This window comes from Cavia porcellus, unplaced genomic scaffold (genome assembly GCF_034190915.1).
Source record: "Cavia porcellus strain 051 isolate PalLab524CR breed Dunkin Hartley unplaced genomic scaffold, mCavPor4.1 scaffold_1, whole genome shotgun sequence".
Lineage (NCBI taxonomy): Eukaryota > Metazoa > Chordata > Mammalia > Rodentia > Caviidae > Cavia > Cavia porcellus.
The window spans coordinates 182,997,246-183,013,724 of NW_026947484.1; the positions used below are offsets into that span (position 1 = coordinate 182,997,246).

The following is a 16,479-nucleotide window of genomic DNA, read 5'->3' on the forward strand; positions in this document are numbered from 1 at the left end:
AATAACTACTGCTTCTTAAAAACACTAGGTAACCCTTAGACATGCTCTCACTGTTAAAAAGGGAAAGTAGCAAGTGTTAACAACTATGTCAAATAGACTACACGAAACTTCTCAAAATAATATTTATAAATAAAATTTTTATAGAGACTAACAGTGCTGAAGAGAATGTAAGACTCGTTATGTGATTCAGAGCTTAAAATTATTTGTCCATTTCCTAAACCCCACTGAGTAACATTTTATCTCATCTTGTGTAACTCTCCCCCATGAGAGGAAATACTGAGTCTATCTGAGCCCCATTTTCCAGATGATTCATCTGACATAGAAGTTAAATAACTTGTTCATGGTTCAATATCTGTCTAAAGGCAAAACCACGGATTCAAACTAACTGATTGCTGATTCCTTATTGTGCTTTTTAACATCCTGCTGCATTTTTGTTAGAAGGCTTCTATCATTATACTAGAAAATGAGAGGCAATCCCGTTACAAAGAGGGAAGGTTAATTTCGGCTCACAGTTTTGGAGGTTCTGGTCCGTGCCCATTGGCACTGTTACTTCAGGCCTGTCATGAGGCAGCATATCACACTGATAGTATGTAGTATAGCAAAACCACTTACATAATCAGCAAAACAGAAAAAAAAAGGAGCCCTGGTCCTACAGCCCTTGTGGGCACACTTTGGTGACCTACAGACCTCGGCTCCCAAAGATTCCACCAACTCCTAACAGTGCCTTGCTTGAAACCAACCCTTCAACTTTTGGACCTTTGTTGGATCTTCAAGAACCAAACTGCAGCAGACTTTCTCCTGCACCTTCCTCCATGACATGTTTAAGGAGTGAATGTTTAAGGAGCACTTTTCTGTCCTTTGTGCTCCTGTCAACACCTACATCTTAGTTGCCAAAGTGTCCTTATTTGCACCCAACCAGAAGTGTGTGAGGAAGTGGAAACGTGTTTGTGAGGTTGGATGCAGGGTTGTGGTTTCTCATGTACTTAAGATTTTCCATGGCTGCTGGATGCTTAGGCTTGCTCCTGGCGTTTCCTCCGGAGTTCATCTTCTCTTGCCTTTTCATTGTACAGATTTGTTTTCTGTGAGGCCAAAAGTGGTACAATGCCCTGCCTAAATTCACCCCCCAGTTGTCATTAATTTAAAACTAAAATTGTGTGCTGCCTTTTGAATCCAAGATTCTTTCCACTTTCCATAATTTAGTCATCTTCACAGTGCCCTTTAGTAGAGAAAAAAGAATTTGTGTCTATGAAAGTCTATCCTTTTCAGCTTAGAATGGAACTGAATCCTTAAACATTGAACTGGTCTCATTTGTTTATCCTACTTACTGGGCCAATTTGAATTGTAAACGGCTTTTCTACTGAAACTTTTTTCTGTCTTAAATAAAAATTGCTCTTTTGTTTTAAATTCAAATGAGGAGAAAACCTCTACAGAAATTGTGAATGTTGAGGGTTTCCTAGGCGCTGGTTCTTTATGCTAAAGTATAAAATCCTTGCTAGCTTTGGCTGGTTGAGATTTAGTTGTAACTCAAGGTGGGTGGTACTTTTTAAAAAAATTTAATAATTGTGTTAATTGTAGTAAAGATCTAGAGTTCAAAATAAAGACAGACTTTGGTCAAGTAATGCTTATTCAGTCGTAAGCCTTGTTGCATAAATTGCACATTGAGTGGTTAGTACCATTTTTTGGTTTACACTGGTCACATTTCACATGATCAGTTGCAGCCTGACTTTCTTTTCAGTGGAGGAAATGGAGGGCTGTCTGGCACTGGGTTCCCATGGCTTCTGTTAAAAGTCCTTTAGAGGACCTTGTAGAGATGGGTATGTACTCTGCTTTTAGGCAGAACTCCATTTGGGACACTGGCTGTCACCTGAGGTAGAGACCGAGCCAGCACATTGTTGCTTAGGATATAGGATTGTGTGTATTTTTAAACCACATTTGAAAGAAGGAGACTAGCAGAAATTCCCACCAATAAATTTAGTTCCAGTTTTTCTTGAATGCTTTCTTTGGCACCAGAATATTTGGTTCGTGAGAATCTTAATGACATATTTTTTTGATGAGGGATGTATAGAATCTTGCTAATATTGAGTAAAACAAATCTATTTTCTTTAGTAGGATCCTCCCAGATTTCAACTAAAAATGCCTGTGTTGTCAATATTGGGAAAAAAAGCTGACACCCTTAAAGTTTTGGTTTTGGAATCATAAATATGTTGTTTCAAACTTGTGATCTTCTTCTGCTTTCTTCTTTTAATTTAGTGAGGCAGCCAGTAAAGTTGTTTGTTCTAGTTTTTCTAGAGAAGTTCAGTTACCAGCTTTGGAGGACAGGGCCTGTGCCTTTGTGTCCTGCCTGGCAGCCTGTTGAAATTCTCCTGTCTGCACAGCAGAAACAGAAGTGGCTCAGACATATGATGTCTGCTTGCACTGCTTACAGAATTAGCCAGTAGAAGGACTTTTTGCAGAGAGGTCCTGGGGATTGGGTGACTCAGTTTGGCAAAATTCAAGGGAATAAAGAGTTAAGTGGAAAAATTTATAGAGTTGATAGGCTTCCTTGAGTGAGTTCTTGTCTTGGCCTATGGGTTTAGTGTTCAGAGCTTCTGAGCATGCAGGAAGTCTCGTATTCCGAGTTGAACCACTAAGGAAATGTTCTTATCAGCTGGGATTCTAGAGCCTCACCTTGACCAGTTCCAGATTTTGACTTGTTTGTATGAAGTTAATGAAAGTGAATGTCCTTCCCAACAAACTAGAGAGGCTTTGCGGAAAGTCAAGTTAAATGTTCTCTCACTTGAACTCGTGTTTCTTTGAATACAGGCTGGAAATTTCATCATAGGTTTTAGCTACTAGAACCTTTTCTTTCAGTGAAATCTCTTTGTTGCTATAGCAAATCCATTTTTATCAACCTTGAGGTTTGACCAGGAGCTCTCATTCCATAAGTGTTTGCAAGGTTCTAGGTCATCCTGGGCTCAGTGGAGTAGAGAGTGATACATGGAGAGACACAGCAGTTGGCTGTATATAGCTTAATCATTCAGCAGGGACCACCTGATAAATGATTCTGCAGAAGAAGATCATAGGTAGAGCTATAAAGAGATGGAGAGGTCAACGTTTCTAACGGAAATGACGTAGCTGCTGGAGGAAGTAGGATGCAGAGGAAACTTCAGGCAGGTGCTGAAGGTTCTTGAAGGCAACAGTGGGCTGTGGGAAAAAGACACCAAATGCCAGGAGAGTGTGGAGAGAATAGACAGCGAGTGGGACTCAAAAGAGGTTCTGTGGGTAAATGATGGCCAGAAGTTGCACCAGAATACAAGGTAACACTTCCCCCTCATGAGATGGACAGTGGAAGGCCCTCCAGTTTGCTCTGGGGAGGGCTTTGAAGGAAGTGTTATTCTCTGTGGGCAGAGAAGAGAGGAGTTTCCTTTAATGGCTGCCCAGTCTGTGCCCCACCCTGGGTGAAAGTCTCACTCTGGGAAGTGCTGGTATGTGTCTTTATAATGGCTACTATGGCTTTACGCTTTGTCCCAGGAACTGGATAAATGTTTTATACACATTATTAGCTTTACTTTATGCTTCCCAGAGCCAGTGAGTAGCAGTATCAGAATTCAAAGTCAGCTTTCCCTGACTTCCAAACTTCTGTTCCTCCTGGACCAGTTAATTTTAAGGAAAAACAAACAAACGGAAGAGTTAAGGATTTGGGGACAGAACAGGGCTAACAGAAAGAAAACACAATACAAGATTTGGGTTTGTCCGTCTCTCAAATCTTTTGAGTATTTTTATGCATATATACTCTTTAGACTGCAAGAAGTTTCATTATCTGAAGATCCTTCAGACATGTAAGCCAAGAAAAATGATTTTTATTAATATCACTAAACTATGTATCTTCAAAATCTTTTAGAAAATTTTACGAGAGACTATTATCCAGTCAAGTTTTACTGCAAGTCAAGGCTGACTAATGAAGTCTTGCTTGTTTGTATTTCTATAGTGCAAGAAGTTTATGAATGCAATAGTTCCTTCCCTTCAACTGCCTCTTACTCTGGCATTATTATTGTGGTTGAAAATTAATTTTTTTCTGATGATACGTAATGCTCACGGGTTCATTCTCATATAAGAGAAGATTCATTTTCTTATGAGCTACACGTATACTTTTCCCACTAGAGAAAAGTCAAATAGTTGTATTGTTTGCAGAAGTCTTTGAAGGTTGCTCTGTGTTTGTGTACTGGAAACCAGTAGAGGGAAAGGGGCATCTCTAACATTTTGTTACAATTTCTCTTTCTGTACCACCGTGAAGCAAGGACTTGGGTTTGCTGGTGCAGATCTGCTTCCAGAAAGTCTAGCTCCTAAGAGTTTTAAAAGTTTTGACACCATTTTTTGCTTCTAAAATGTTGAGGGTGATAGAGAGATCTAGCATCAGTGGCATGACAGAAATAGCTTTAAACTTTTAGGGTCTCCTTTAAAGTAGAATTGTTGATAATGCGAGGACTTATGTTTTTCAAGGGCTAGGTATAAATTTGTACAGTATTCATGGATTTGTTCTTTCAGTTTTCAATGTATATTTGTTTTATAGCCTTCACTTTGAAAATCAGCAAATAATTTTGTATTGAAAGTTTTGTATAGAAAGTTAGATATTCCAAGGTGAAAGAAGGGTGTGTGGTTATCTACAAACTCATTACTGCTTGTCTTTGTTACTTTTCTCCCATTGCGGAGACAAAATAACCCCCAAAGTTAAGGGAGGAAAGGTTTATTTAGCTCACAGTTTGTAGAGGTGATCGTTAGCATGTGGAGGCCAGAAAATTTAAATCAAGGCCATCAAATTAGATTCAGGTTTATTAAGGCTGATGAATCAGCCCAGGGGAAATCATAGGATAATTCAAAATCCCCCATGCCTCATGGCAATTACATTTTGTCTTCAGTTACGGGTGCTGTACCCCTGTTCCAGCCCAGTTTTCTGGTCTTCTATAACTTTATTAGGCTTTTCCTTGATGATGGCTACTGATTCAGGGATGAACACCCAGAGAGGCAGTCAGAGACGAGGCCTTTTCCAAAGCAAGCATGGTTTATTTGGCTTATGTGTTTTGTATTCTAATATTACAGGACCCTCTACATCCTTCTGCAGGTGAGACATGAGTCACATCTATGATTTTTGCTTTTGAATCAACAATGCATGAATAGGAAATAGATTGAGCTTTAGCATCAGGACCTAATCTTATATTTAATATTTAAATCTAACTCCTGCTTTGTAGTTTACTGGCTAGCTACTTATTTTTATAAAACATCCGCAACTCTAATACATACACATTTTCTCCTTTACACCTCAAGTAAGAAAAGAATGTTTACAAACAGTTTTATCAAGAGAGATACTGAGAACTGTTTTCAGAAATGTCAGCTTCAATCTCCTTTGTGGTAACTGTGTGAAAATTTGTCATGGAATGCATACACACAGGAAACACAAAACAATACACACATTTATTTATTTAAATTTAGAGAAATAGCTGTGATGTAGCCACTGTTTTTAAAGAATGACAGTCAGTTGCTGGCTGCATCCTAGGTATGTGAACTATTTGTTCAGAAGTTATGAGCAATTTATGGAGTCGTAGGATAAACAGCATAACGGAAAGAGCATTTAATGGTCATCAAAAAATGATTTCTTTGAACAACCTGCAGAGCAGCTCTAAGACTAGGCAAGTCAGCTTTCTAGTGCACTTTTCCCCTCTCTGCATTTCCATGGACGCATTGCGTCTGTCAAAAGGCAGTATTGGGAAAGAGTTACCATTTTTCTTCTGGCTCTGCCAAAGTGGGGAAAAAAACTCCAGTCTTCTCTTTTGTGCATGTGTTTATGTCATTTCTTTGTTTCTTCTTATTTAAAATTATCTTCACTCATCTTTCTTTGAAATGTATGTGTCATGTTCAAAAAGGCAAATTGTGTTCAGGGAGAGAGTGGGGAGCAGAGTGCTAGGGGATCACGGAAGTCCTCTTCCGCTTCTCTGCAAGCTTCCTGGGGATCTTTATTTGTTTTTCTTTTCTCAATATCCCTGAGTCTGGCGTTTCTGGTTTTGCTTTAGAAAAAAGTGAAAAGAGGTTGGTGTGCTTGCTGTCAGGTCAGGGCACTTCCGGGCAGTGCTTTGTCAGTCCACTCTTGCGTCCCTCTCTGTCACCCTACTGTGTTCTTCACGACTATGGCTGCCAACCATCCCTGTAACAACACTGTTCTTTCCCGGTTTTCTACCTCCTCTGTTAGAATAGAGGCCCCATAAAAGTAGAAACTTTGCCTGTCTTTTTCCCGCTGAGTTTCCAGGATCTGGAACAGCATCCGGCACATTGATAGGTGCTCAATAAATATTTGTTGTGGCAAATGGAACCCTTGGAGAGTTAAGGCTGCAGTTGTTTGTGGAATGAATAAATAAATAGTGATGAATATATATCTACCATTTTCCTTCTGATGGGAATCATGCAATAATTAAGACATAATTTGATTTGTAGGATATATTTATTATAAGAGAAAGCATATTTTTGATGTCAAGTTTATTGATGTATAATTTACATGCACTAAAACTTACATGTTAAAGTATACATTTTTCACAGATGTATGCAGTTGTGTAACTACCAGAAAGCACTATCTCAATTTAGAATTGTTCCACACTCCTTTGGTCTGTCCTCTCTCCCACTTACAACTTTGAGCCACCACGCATCTAATTTCTGTCTCTGTTATTTCACCTTCTTCTGAATGTCATATAAATAGAATCATACAGTGTGTGGTCTTTTACATCTGGCTTGTTTCTCTCAGCAAAAAGTTATTAAAATAACATGCTGTTGCATGAATCGGCACTTTGTTCCTTTTGTTGCTAAATAGTATTCTATGTTTATGTACATTTGAGTTTTTCCAGTTTTGGCTATTTTTTAGAAGCCCTCTATAAACATTAACATATAGGTCTTTGTGTAGACATATGCTGTTATTTTGTGGGATGAATACTTAGGATGGGATGGCTGGGCCCTATCACAAGTGTATGTATTTATTTATAAACAATTTCCATGCTTTCCCAAAGCAGCTTTTCCATTCCCACAATCGGTATATTGCATTCTGGTTGCTCCCCACGCTTATTGGCACTTTTTAGACTTCTACTTTAGTAGGGGTGAGAGATGCCTCATATATGAGAGGCATATAAATAAAATATATATGAGGCATATAAATAAAATGCATACATCTGTGAAAAAATGGTTTTAGTTGCATTTCTGTGTTACAGATGACGTTAATAAAGCAATTTTTGTTTATTTCAATTTATATTATAGTGGCCTTTTGTATTCTATAGATATGAATAATTTCAAACTATCAGTGGCAGATGAAGTAAATTTTTAAAAAATTCTTTTGAAGGTCACTTTCTTCTGGTCCATACTGTATAGAACAAGGTTGGGATGTGGAAATTACCAAATTTTGGCAAGGAGTAATCTATCTGAGTGACTGGTGATGAGACCCAGAAAGACAAGCCTTTAAAACTTGAACGTGAGGATGGACAGAAAACCAATTTCATAGCTCTGATGGCCTTGGGAGGGCAACTCAGTCCTCAGCTAAACCTAATGTTGATGGGGAACAAACAGAAATTCAATTACATTTTTCAGGATGTCCCTGGGGTCACCTTAGAAGCTCAGTAGTCCTCTGTGACCCTCTGGTGTCTGTAGTGGATATATACAGAACACAGAGCTCCCTCTCTGGAGAGAATTTGCCTCAATTGGTTAATCAAGCTTGAGAAATCAGTTACCACATGTTCAGGAATGCCACCACCCTAGAATTTTGAAACCCTATTGCACATGCCAATCTTTTTGTTAATTAATTAAGCATACATCCCTGGAGTGCTTCTTGCAAGCCAGTACTATATTGGCCTACCAGGAAAACAGTACTGAAACAAGCAAGAATGTCCTTTTGCTGCTGACGTAGGCAGGACAGTTCTTGCAAGGGAAAGTTGAGGTTGGTCTCTTAAGTATCCAGGAGGAGCTCCTAACTCAAATGTCCTTGCAATGGAAGTGATCTGAAAAGGACCCCTGGGACTGTGACACCTAAGTAGAGACCCACGGTTGGGGAAGAACTAACCAGGCTGATGGTGCTGGAGACAGTGTTCAGACTGAGGGACTGCACCAGTGAAGTCATAGTGTTAGAAATCAAGAGTACGCAGCACATCCTGAGCCTGTAATTCAGAGTGCAAGGCATTGCTGTGCAGGGAAAGTGGGGTGATGGTCAGAAAACTGGGTGGAGGCCCAGCAAGGCACCCCAGTCAACTGTGGTGAAGACTGGATTACTTTCATAGAATGGTGGCTAGTTGACAAAGGACTGGATGGAGAATTGCATGTACATATACTTGGGTTAGCTGAATAACTTTGGGTGCACAGTGTCAAAAAGGTAGGGGAATGGCGGGGCGTAGCAATATCGGAGGCTGGGAAACCAATGAAGTGGCTGATGTCCCGGTAAAAGATGAGAGTGGCCTGCCCACTAACGGTGATTGTCAAGTGGGATCCTTTCCAGCTAGTAGCTGGAAATGTGCATAAGGGCAGAAGTGAGCGTGCTGTGCTTTGAAACATTGAGAAATCCAGTGCCACCACCTTTTCTGGTTTGGGTTTGTTTGTTCACGTCTGTGGAAAACTGATGTGGATATGTCTTTTTGGCTTTAGTTACCTGGACAGAAGAGTTCAGGCATTACCAGACTTTCTTCTTTGGTAGAGTTGCTCCTAGCATTGATTATTGTGTGCTGCGATGCAGCAGAGATAGAAATTGTGCCGGAGGCTAGGAATTGCTAAGCAGGGAGGAGTTGGGGCTGGAGGTTTGCAAAGCCGCAGGAATGCTTTCTGCAGTTGTTCAGGGATACTTCTTAATGATCTCTTTTGTGTATTTCCTGGGGGTGAAGCTGGGGTCCTTAAGGTCAGAATCTAATTTTTAAACCTGGATACTCAACTTTTGGGAAAATGGTTTCCAAGAAAACTCTTCCTGGCTTTTCCCCCTCTTTTTAATGAATACCCTGTGTAGGTGTCTCCTCTTCCTCTGAACTTCACTTTCATTGCAGGCAGATATTTCTGTACTTAGGTTTGGCCCTGGGGACCTCAACACAAGACTACTCAGATTTTGATTTCCTACTTTAATTCTCCTGTCTTACCGGGATCTCAGAATGGATTTTGCTAGAAAAGGTGGAATATGTCGTTTGGACAGGATGTGACTATTTATTTGTTACAACATTGTAATAAAATGGAGAAACACCAATGGGAGGAAGGGAACTTGTATTTCTTTGACACTTAGTCATGCCATGTACTGTCAGGGACTTACAAGGCAGATATTGTCATCCCCACATTGTAGTGGAAAATTGATGCTTAGCATAAGAGCCTTACTAGCATCACATGGTTGGGAAGCTGAGGCTAATTCATATTTGAGCTTTTTCCTAGGTTAGTTTTATTCTTTTAATAGCAAATTTGTATTCTAGACTCCTTAGTATTACCTGGGGTTCATGTAGCTTATGAACCAACTAAGTGATTCCTGGAGAGCAGCTTTTGTAGGAAAAATTTTAGCTAATTATTTCAGTGTTTCTGAAATGTAACTCCTATCCTAAGCCATTTTAAAAAAAAATTTAGGATCCTAAGCATGTATGTCATGAAGCAGTGCTGGCTTTTAGTGCTTTGAGCCCAGTCAACATTTGTAAGCAATTTACTGCAATCCGATGTGGTAATACTGGTTTAAGTTTGCCTGTTTTAAAAATACGACACTTTGTATATTGGGAGGGATCTGTATTCCTTAGAGATCTGCTGAACAAATGTTAAGAAAAGATAGATTTTTAAGAAAAGTTCCTTTTTTATTGGATTTCTAATGAATAAATTACTTAACTGCAGGTCATCCCTCCTCAGACTTGACAAATTCTATTTTCTTTTGTAGAAGCTTTTAATCTAAGACCTTGTTGAGTAGGAGACAAAGGGTAGCATTCTATTAGAGGTTCACGTTTGCACGAGATCTCCTTTGGATTTATGGATAGTCTGCCTCATTTTTGGTTTTGTATTCGTAGCAGTTAGTATAGTCTTAGCTCCTTTTGCTGTTGGTTCCTTATGTTCAGTGTCCCACCTTACACCCATGCCATTAGAAGTCACAATAATTAATTGAGCTATTTCATAAGTAAAGGTGGTATCTCTTGAGGGTTCATGGCTACCAAATGCTAACTGGACTAGCTTTACACTATGTGTTAGTTACTTTGCTTGTTGCTGAGACAGAACACCTGACACCCAAAATTAAAGGAGGAAAGGTTTATTGTAGTTCAGTGTGTAGAGGTTTCAGTTCATAGTTGGCGGGGAGGGTGTCATGGTTGGTGGCATCACAGAGGAAAAACAGTTCATGGTAAGCAGAAGGCAGAAAAGCAGCATGCAGTGAAATAGTGAAGCAGCAAGCAACCTTCTTTCTGTCCCTTATATTTAATCCAGGTGCACTAACCTCTAAGAAGTGCCTTCCTATTATCCAGTTCCAAAACTATGGTAAACCAATCAGTGAACTAATTTAGTAATCACACATCCTTGATCCCAGCATCACACATCCTTGATCCCAGCATCACACACTTAATCCCAGGATCACACATTCTAGATCCAGTCTCTCTGAAAAACTCCACCTATTACTGCATGAAACTTAGGAGGGACATCTAGAGGCAAGCCATAACACCTTCCATCTCTCTCTCTTCTTCTACTTTATGTTTTCCAGCTCTTCTCCAACTTTAACTTTAGGATGACTAGTTGGAATTATTCCAGCACTAAATAAATATGGTTATTGGGTAGGTAGCTGTGACACACAGAATGCTGTCTCTGTTGTTCCTAAGAACTCATTCTTGCTCCTTGTCTCAGTTACTTTTCTCTCATTGGTGAGACAAAATACCCGACACCCGAAGTGAAGGAAGGAGAGGTTCATTTTGCTCAGTTAGAGATGGTTTCAGTCCATAATCAGCTGGCTGCAAGCCAGGGTGGCATGGTAAAAGGCAATAGTTCAAGATGGCAGAAAACCGCAAAAAGCAACAAGAGCCAGTAAGAGGGAGAGCCTCATTTCCTCTCTTATACTGTATGCAAGCTACCCACCCAAGGGTGGGTCCTTTATGCCCATGCCATCTCTGTGCTCTCCTCTTGCATAGGATGAAGATGTTTGCAAAATGAGGATCCTAACCCCCTTCTGAGTTAACTTAGTTAAATCTCTAAAATTCTCGAGTTGACACAGTGTTCCAACCATTACACTCCGGCATGCATATGTCCCTGACCTTGTCAGTTTCACAGACACTACATCACACCTGCCTCAGCACACTTGTTTCTCTATGGGATACTGTTTCTCTCCAGAGAGACTCAGCACTGGAGTGTTTCTCACCTGGGAGCCAGGTATTAGTAACAATTTTTTAGTGTTTACTCACAGTCATCGGAAATGTACTGAGACTTTCCAGACTGGAAACAGCTTTTCTGAATGGTGCCATTTATCACTTGAAGTACCCAACTTTGTGATAAAATGTTGTGTGCAGTGAATCACTATAGGGTTGAGGCAAATTTATAAATGCTGGTAACATTTTACGTAAGAGGGGAGGTACTTTCTTGGAGAAGTGGAGCTGGTCCCTGCAATTCCATTAAACCATTTCCATCTGAAATGTTTTAGCCACCCAAGGTCACTCAGTCAAATCTGTTTTGATTCACAAATGTTCACTCCAGTAGAGCTAAAGTGATTAGCACCATATGGGCCAGCTGTCAGGCTGCTTCCAGGTAACCTCCTAAAGCCAGGCTATAGCCAGGGAGTCCAGGCTCATGACCTGTGGTGGAGCAGTCCTTGCAGACTTGGGTGACTGAAGTCTCCAGTGAGAGGGCTGGAGTTACTGCCCTCATTGGCTTATGGCTTTGTAGTAGTAACTGACGTTTTCCTCCCCTCCTGCTTTATCTTTCAGTTAATGACCAGCCACTCGTCCCTGCTGTGAGCTCTGGCCACTGCCTCCAGGGCTCCCAAGCCACATACAAGTCTCTGTGGTATTGGAGGAGGGAACATGGCGTGTTGGACTCAGCTGAGGTTGCTGCTGTGGAAGAACCTGACTTTCAGAAGAAGGCAAACAGTGAGTCTGGTTTTTTTCTGGGGGCTTCTCTCAGGCTTTTCTCCCTGGTGTTGGGTTGAGGTTGGAGAAGGGAGGGAGGAGGAGAGTGCTGTTGGTTTTCACACAGTGAGTGAGTCTGGTTCTGTGGATCCAGAACTGTGTGGTCCCAGTGTGGCCTGCTGTGTAGCATGGAAGGGAGATTCACAGCCAGGCAGAAACACTGGGTTTGGCTTATGCCAGGGCCCAGGAATGAGTTCTGATGTCTGGTTCCTGGGTGTAGGATTGTCCTGGTCACTGCACTATTTCTTTATACTGTAGCCTGGGAGCCTTCTGGTTCTCCAAGAGCACCTCAAAGGCCCCTGTATTCTTTGAAATTCATAGTAAAGTAAGTTAATTGTCCAGCTTGTCAAGATCAGTGCCTCAGACTGGATTCCTTCATTACAACACTGACTGTGGGCCTGGAAGAATATCACAAATGAGGCTAGTCTTAGTTCTGTGGAGTTCTAAGCCATTCACTTCCTAGATGACCAGCAGTGCCTCACGTAATCCTAAGAAGATCATGTTTAATGCACAGGCAGATGGTGCTTTCCCACAGATGGATGTGAGCGCTCTAGGTAGGGTAAACTCCCTGAGGTTCAAGCATCAGCTCTTGGCTTCTTCATCTCTGATCGCCCTTTCTTAGTGATCCTGTTTAGAACACATGGCTCAGCTACACACCTCTGTGTAGTTTTCTAAATTTGGTTATTGCTGTTCCCTGTTTCTGAATTCTAAGCCTCCATTCCCACCTCTTGTTTTTTTTTTTTTTTTTGCACCTAAAGGTATGGTTTAATCCACCTCTTGTTTTATTAATGAAGTTTAATCTGTTTGTAATCAAAATTATTGTCTTTCTGGAACTCAGAAGAGCTGTGAAAAACCTGGGAAAGTTTAATTCAATACTTTTCAAAGTAGAGTAGTTTGGACATTCTTTAAAAGGACACGGAATGTCCGGGTACCCTTGTTTTTGCTAAATTTCTTTTTATTATAATGTTCCTTAAATATGTTCCTATGTGTGAAAATCAGTTATATTCCTTATATTTATAGTCTGTGTTGCAATTATATGACCCATATATATTTGAAAATTAAATGTAAATGAAATTGCAAAACCAGTATAATTCAAATTACCACCATAAGTGTAGTAAGAACACTGATGATGTTTAACTCAAATCCAAGTTATAAACTGCAATGTGAATATGGTAGTAAATGTATATTGCTGATCTTCTTGGGTTTGGCCAATCTGTACCACTTTGTGCTAATGATTGAATTCTCCATCCATTTCTCTACCTGAACAACTTCCCTTTGGTCTGGCTCCATCATTCACAAATTTGAGTCTGAATCTGCTCCTTTCTCATTTGCCTGCTAAAAGTAAACTAGTGCTGGCATATCTTACACAAAAATATAAACTCAGGCTTTGAAGACTTGTGCCAGAACTTGATTCTAAAATAAATGTTCAGAAAAAAACATATATATGTATCAGAATTTATTTAGATGACTAAATGAAATGAAAACCCAAAATGTTTAAAATCCTCATTGAGAACTTGTATAAGATCCATCAAAAATATTACCATTTGTTCAGTTTTGTTCAGATCATCACATTACAGATGGGAAGGCTGAATCCCCAAATCATGACTGAGACAGCAGAGACTAGAATCTCTCTGTGTGGTATGTTTAGGTAATAGTGGAGTAGATTATAATGCCTCGTATTAAATTATTAAAATAAAAACCTTTAGAATGAACTTCCATGTGCCATATACCAAGGGGATTATTAAGTGGATTATTCCTTTTAAAGCTCTGGAAAGTGCTGTTTTTCCTTGTGTCATAGCTGAGGAATATGATGCACAGGGAAGTTAAGTAAGTTTCTGGATGTCCACACCACTATTAAGGAGTATTATAGGTAGAGTTTAAATCCAAATAACCTGACTCCAGAGTTGGTAATGAACCTTGCTATGTCATTCCTTTAGTCACCTTTTAGTAGTATTTTTTCTATCTTACAACTACAATTTTACATTTTTTACTTCTTTCATGCCTCAACTCCTGCCTCTTACAGTTGGTCTGAGGCTCTGGTGTTCCCATATCTAGTGTGTTTGTAGATATCCTTGGTCTACATTCTCTGCCTCCTCTCAGCCTGGTGGTAGCAGCCCGTTTGATGGAAAATTGTCTCTGCCATGGTGTGTCCATTAGTAAAATGTAGAAAGAACCGTATCATTTTGACAACCAAAATGGGGCTCAAGGGCTATTTAATCCAAACTTCTGGTTTTACAGATGAGGAACCTGGGCAGAAAGCATGAAAGAGGTTTTCCCAGGTCAGCCAAGCAGCAGCAAGCTGGGACCAGAGGCTGAGATCGCATTCCTTTTCATCACAGTGGGCGCTTTTTGTTCTTTTGACTGGTTTGCAGCTGAGTAACAGGGCCCACTTGGTGGGTGGAGGAAATGTCAAGGAAGAGTTTGTCTGTGCTCAGATAAGAAAGGAGTTGGAAACACCATCCTGGAACAGGATGTGGAGTTGGGTCATCCAACCTGGTCCAGTCTCCACTGGCTTTAAGTATGTTGCTTCTTGCTCAGTATTGTTTATGCCTTTGAAAGGGTTAGAACTAGAAAGATAGACAGGCTTAATTAGAGGCAGTTTGTGGCAGAGATTTGGAGGAAGAAGGAAGTGTGGGACTAACCCTGTGACACAAAAGGTCTTTTTAAGATGCTGTGCTACTACCTGCTAACCTGTTTGACTTACCTCCCTCCTGATTTCTAAAGGAAATGCAGTTTGCTGAATCAAAGAAAGAAAAAGGAGGTTTTTTGAAAGCCATAGATGCTTAGTCAGAGTGGAGCTGGAAAGATCTGTCCTACTCTTGTGTAGTTAGTTGATGGGACTGAGGCTCAGCGGGATGCTGGGGTCCAAAGAATGTCAGTCATGAAAGTAGCACCAGAATCAATCTCTTTAGAGACCCACAGACCAGGCCCTTCTTAGCAGAGTTGGCTTTATCTTTGCTAAAGATTTTGTAATCCTGAGTCTGAGATATGGACTGATAGCTATTTCCTTTTCTACCTGGCTTGGTTTTCTAGATTTGTTGTTTAGACATCTGAAACTGTTAAGTGTTTCATGCTATGTTGTGACTTCACATAGTCAAAACCAGCCCTGCAGTTAGGTAGAGGAAGTCAGTGGTCCCATGATGCCTCTTGCCTACAATGTGTGAAAATTCATTGTGTGTTTCACTGCTTCTGAGATCCTGGCATGTATACACTTAGGCCTAGAGCCCAGCACAGAGCCTTGCACTTGGGGACGTGCTTGGCAGGAATTTGTTAAGTGTTAAATGTGTTGCTGGTCCATTACATTTTATGTCTTGAGGAGGTGCTTTTGTTCTTCGGCCAGGAGAAATAGAATGCGTGTATAAAACCCCAGAGCTGAGAGATCTATACCAGAGCAACCCTGTTGCAAGGCAGCTTTGCCCTTCTCAGTGCCCTTATTTGCTCATGAGTCCTAGAGGCCCCTCTCCTGGGCCTCTATTGTGAAGACTCATGGGACCATCCACCAGGATTAGTTAGAAAAGTGTGTGATGAATTGAGTTGCATAAGTTGGGTGCAAAGCTCAGTTTGGGACCCAAGTTAACAGTTAACTTGTGTAGGCGGCCATCATTCAGCACAAACAGGGTTGTGGCAGGAAAGGGGAGGGACTCCAGAGCTCTGGGGATCTTCATCTGGTTTTAGGTTGAGCCGGGGGGCCAAGGTCTCCATGGAGCACATGGGACAAGGTGATGGGGCCCAGTAGTATCTTTCCTTTTTAGCCTTTACATTTAACTTTTCAGTTAGATCTGACCAGCCATATAGCTGGGAAAATAGATAATTCTAACTTTTGCGTAAGTAATAGTACTACTACCAGAGAACTCCTTAATGACAAATAATAGGCTGCAAATCAATCATCTCTGTGCTGAACCAGTAGAGAATCTTACAGGGTGGATGGAAACTGTCCTGTTCTTAGTTCTTATCCAACAGCATTGGTTATGATTCTAAACCTACCTTGACCACCATGTGCCTCAATAGCCTGAGAAAGCTCATTTCTTCAGAACTATAGTTTTCTGTGGAATGAAAAAAATTAAAACAAATAGCCACTTGTTTCATCTATGTAGGTATTTATTGAGGATCTGTTCCTTGTGGGATGTGTGCCAGGTAGATGGTGGTAAACCAGATGGATACGATCCTTGCCCACAGAGCTTGCAATTTAGCAAGGGAAGTAGACCCAGAACACAGCGACACATAAATAAGCAAAGATAGAATTGAAACTGTGAAGTATTATGAGGAAGCATCCAGACAAAGGATGGCACTAACTGGTGTAGGCAGAGACCTTGCATTCTAAATGTTATTTAAGTCCAGAGCCTTGAAATCTGAGCAGCAGGGTTAGCCAAAAAGA

The 16,479-nt window shown here is 40.6% G+C and overlaps 1 protein-coding gene across 2 annotated transcripts in view; it reads left to right on the top strand.

Annotated features, from left to right (window-relative positions):
• The window catches only part of Abca1 (ATP binding cassette subfamily A member 1), a 128,837-nt gene that overhangs the window by 10,101 nt on the left and 102,257 nt on the right, over window positions 1-16,479 (top strand). For both annotated transcript variants that reach the window (XM_063224413.1, XM_063224412.1), the window contains exon 2: window positions 11,904-12,065. In XM_063224413.1, the coding sequence (XP_063080483.1) occupies window positions 12,000-12,065 (66 nt within the window). In that variant the 5' untranslated portion in view covers window positions 11,904-11,999. The remainder of the gene's footprint in view (window positions 1-11,903; window positions 12,066-16,479) is intronic.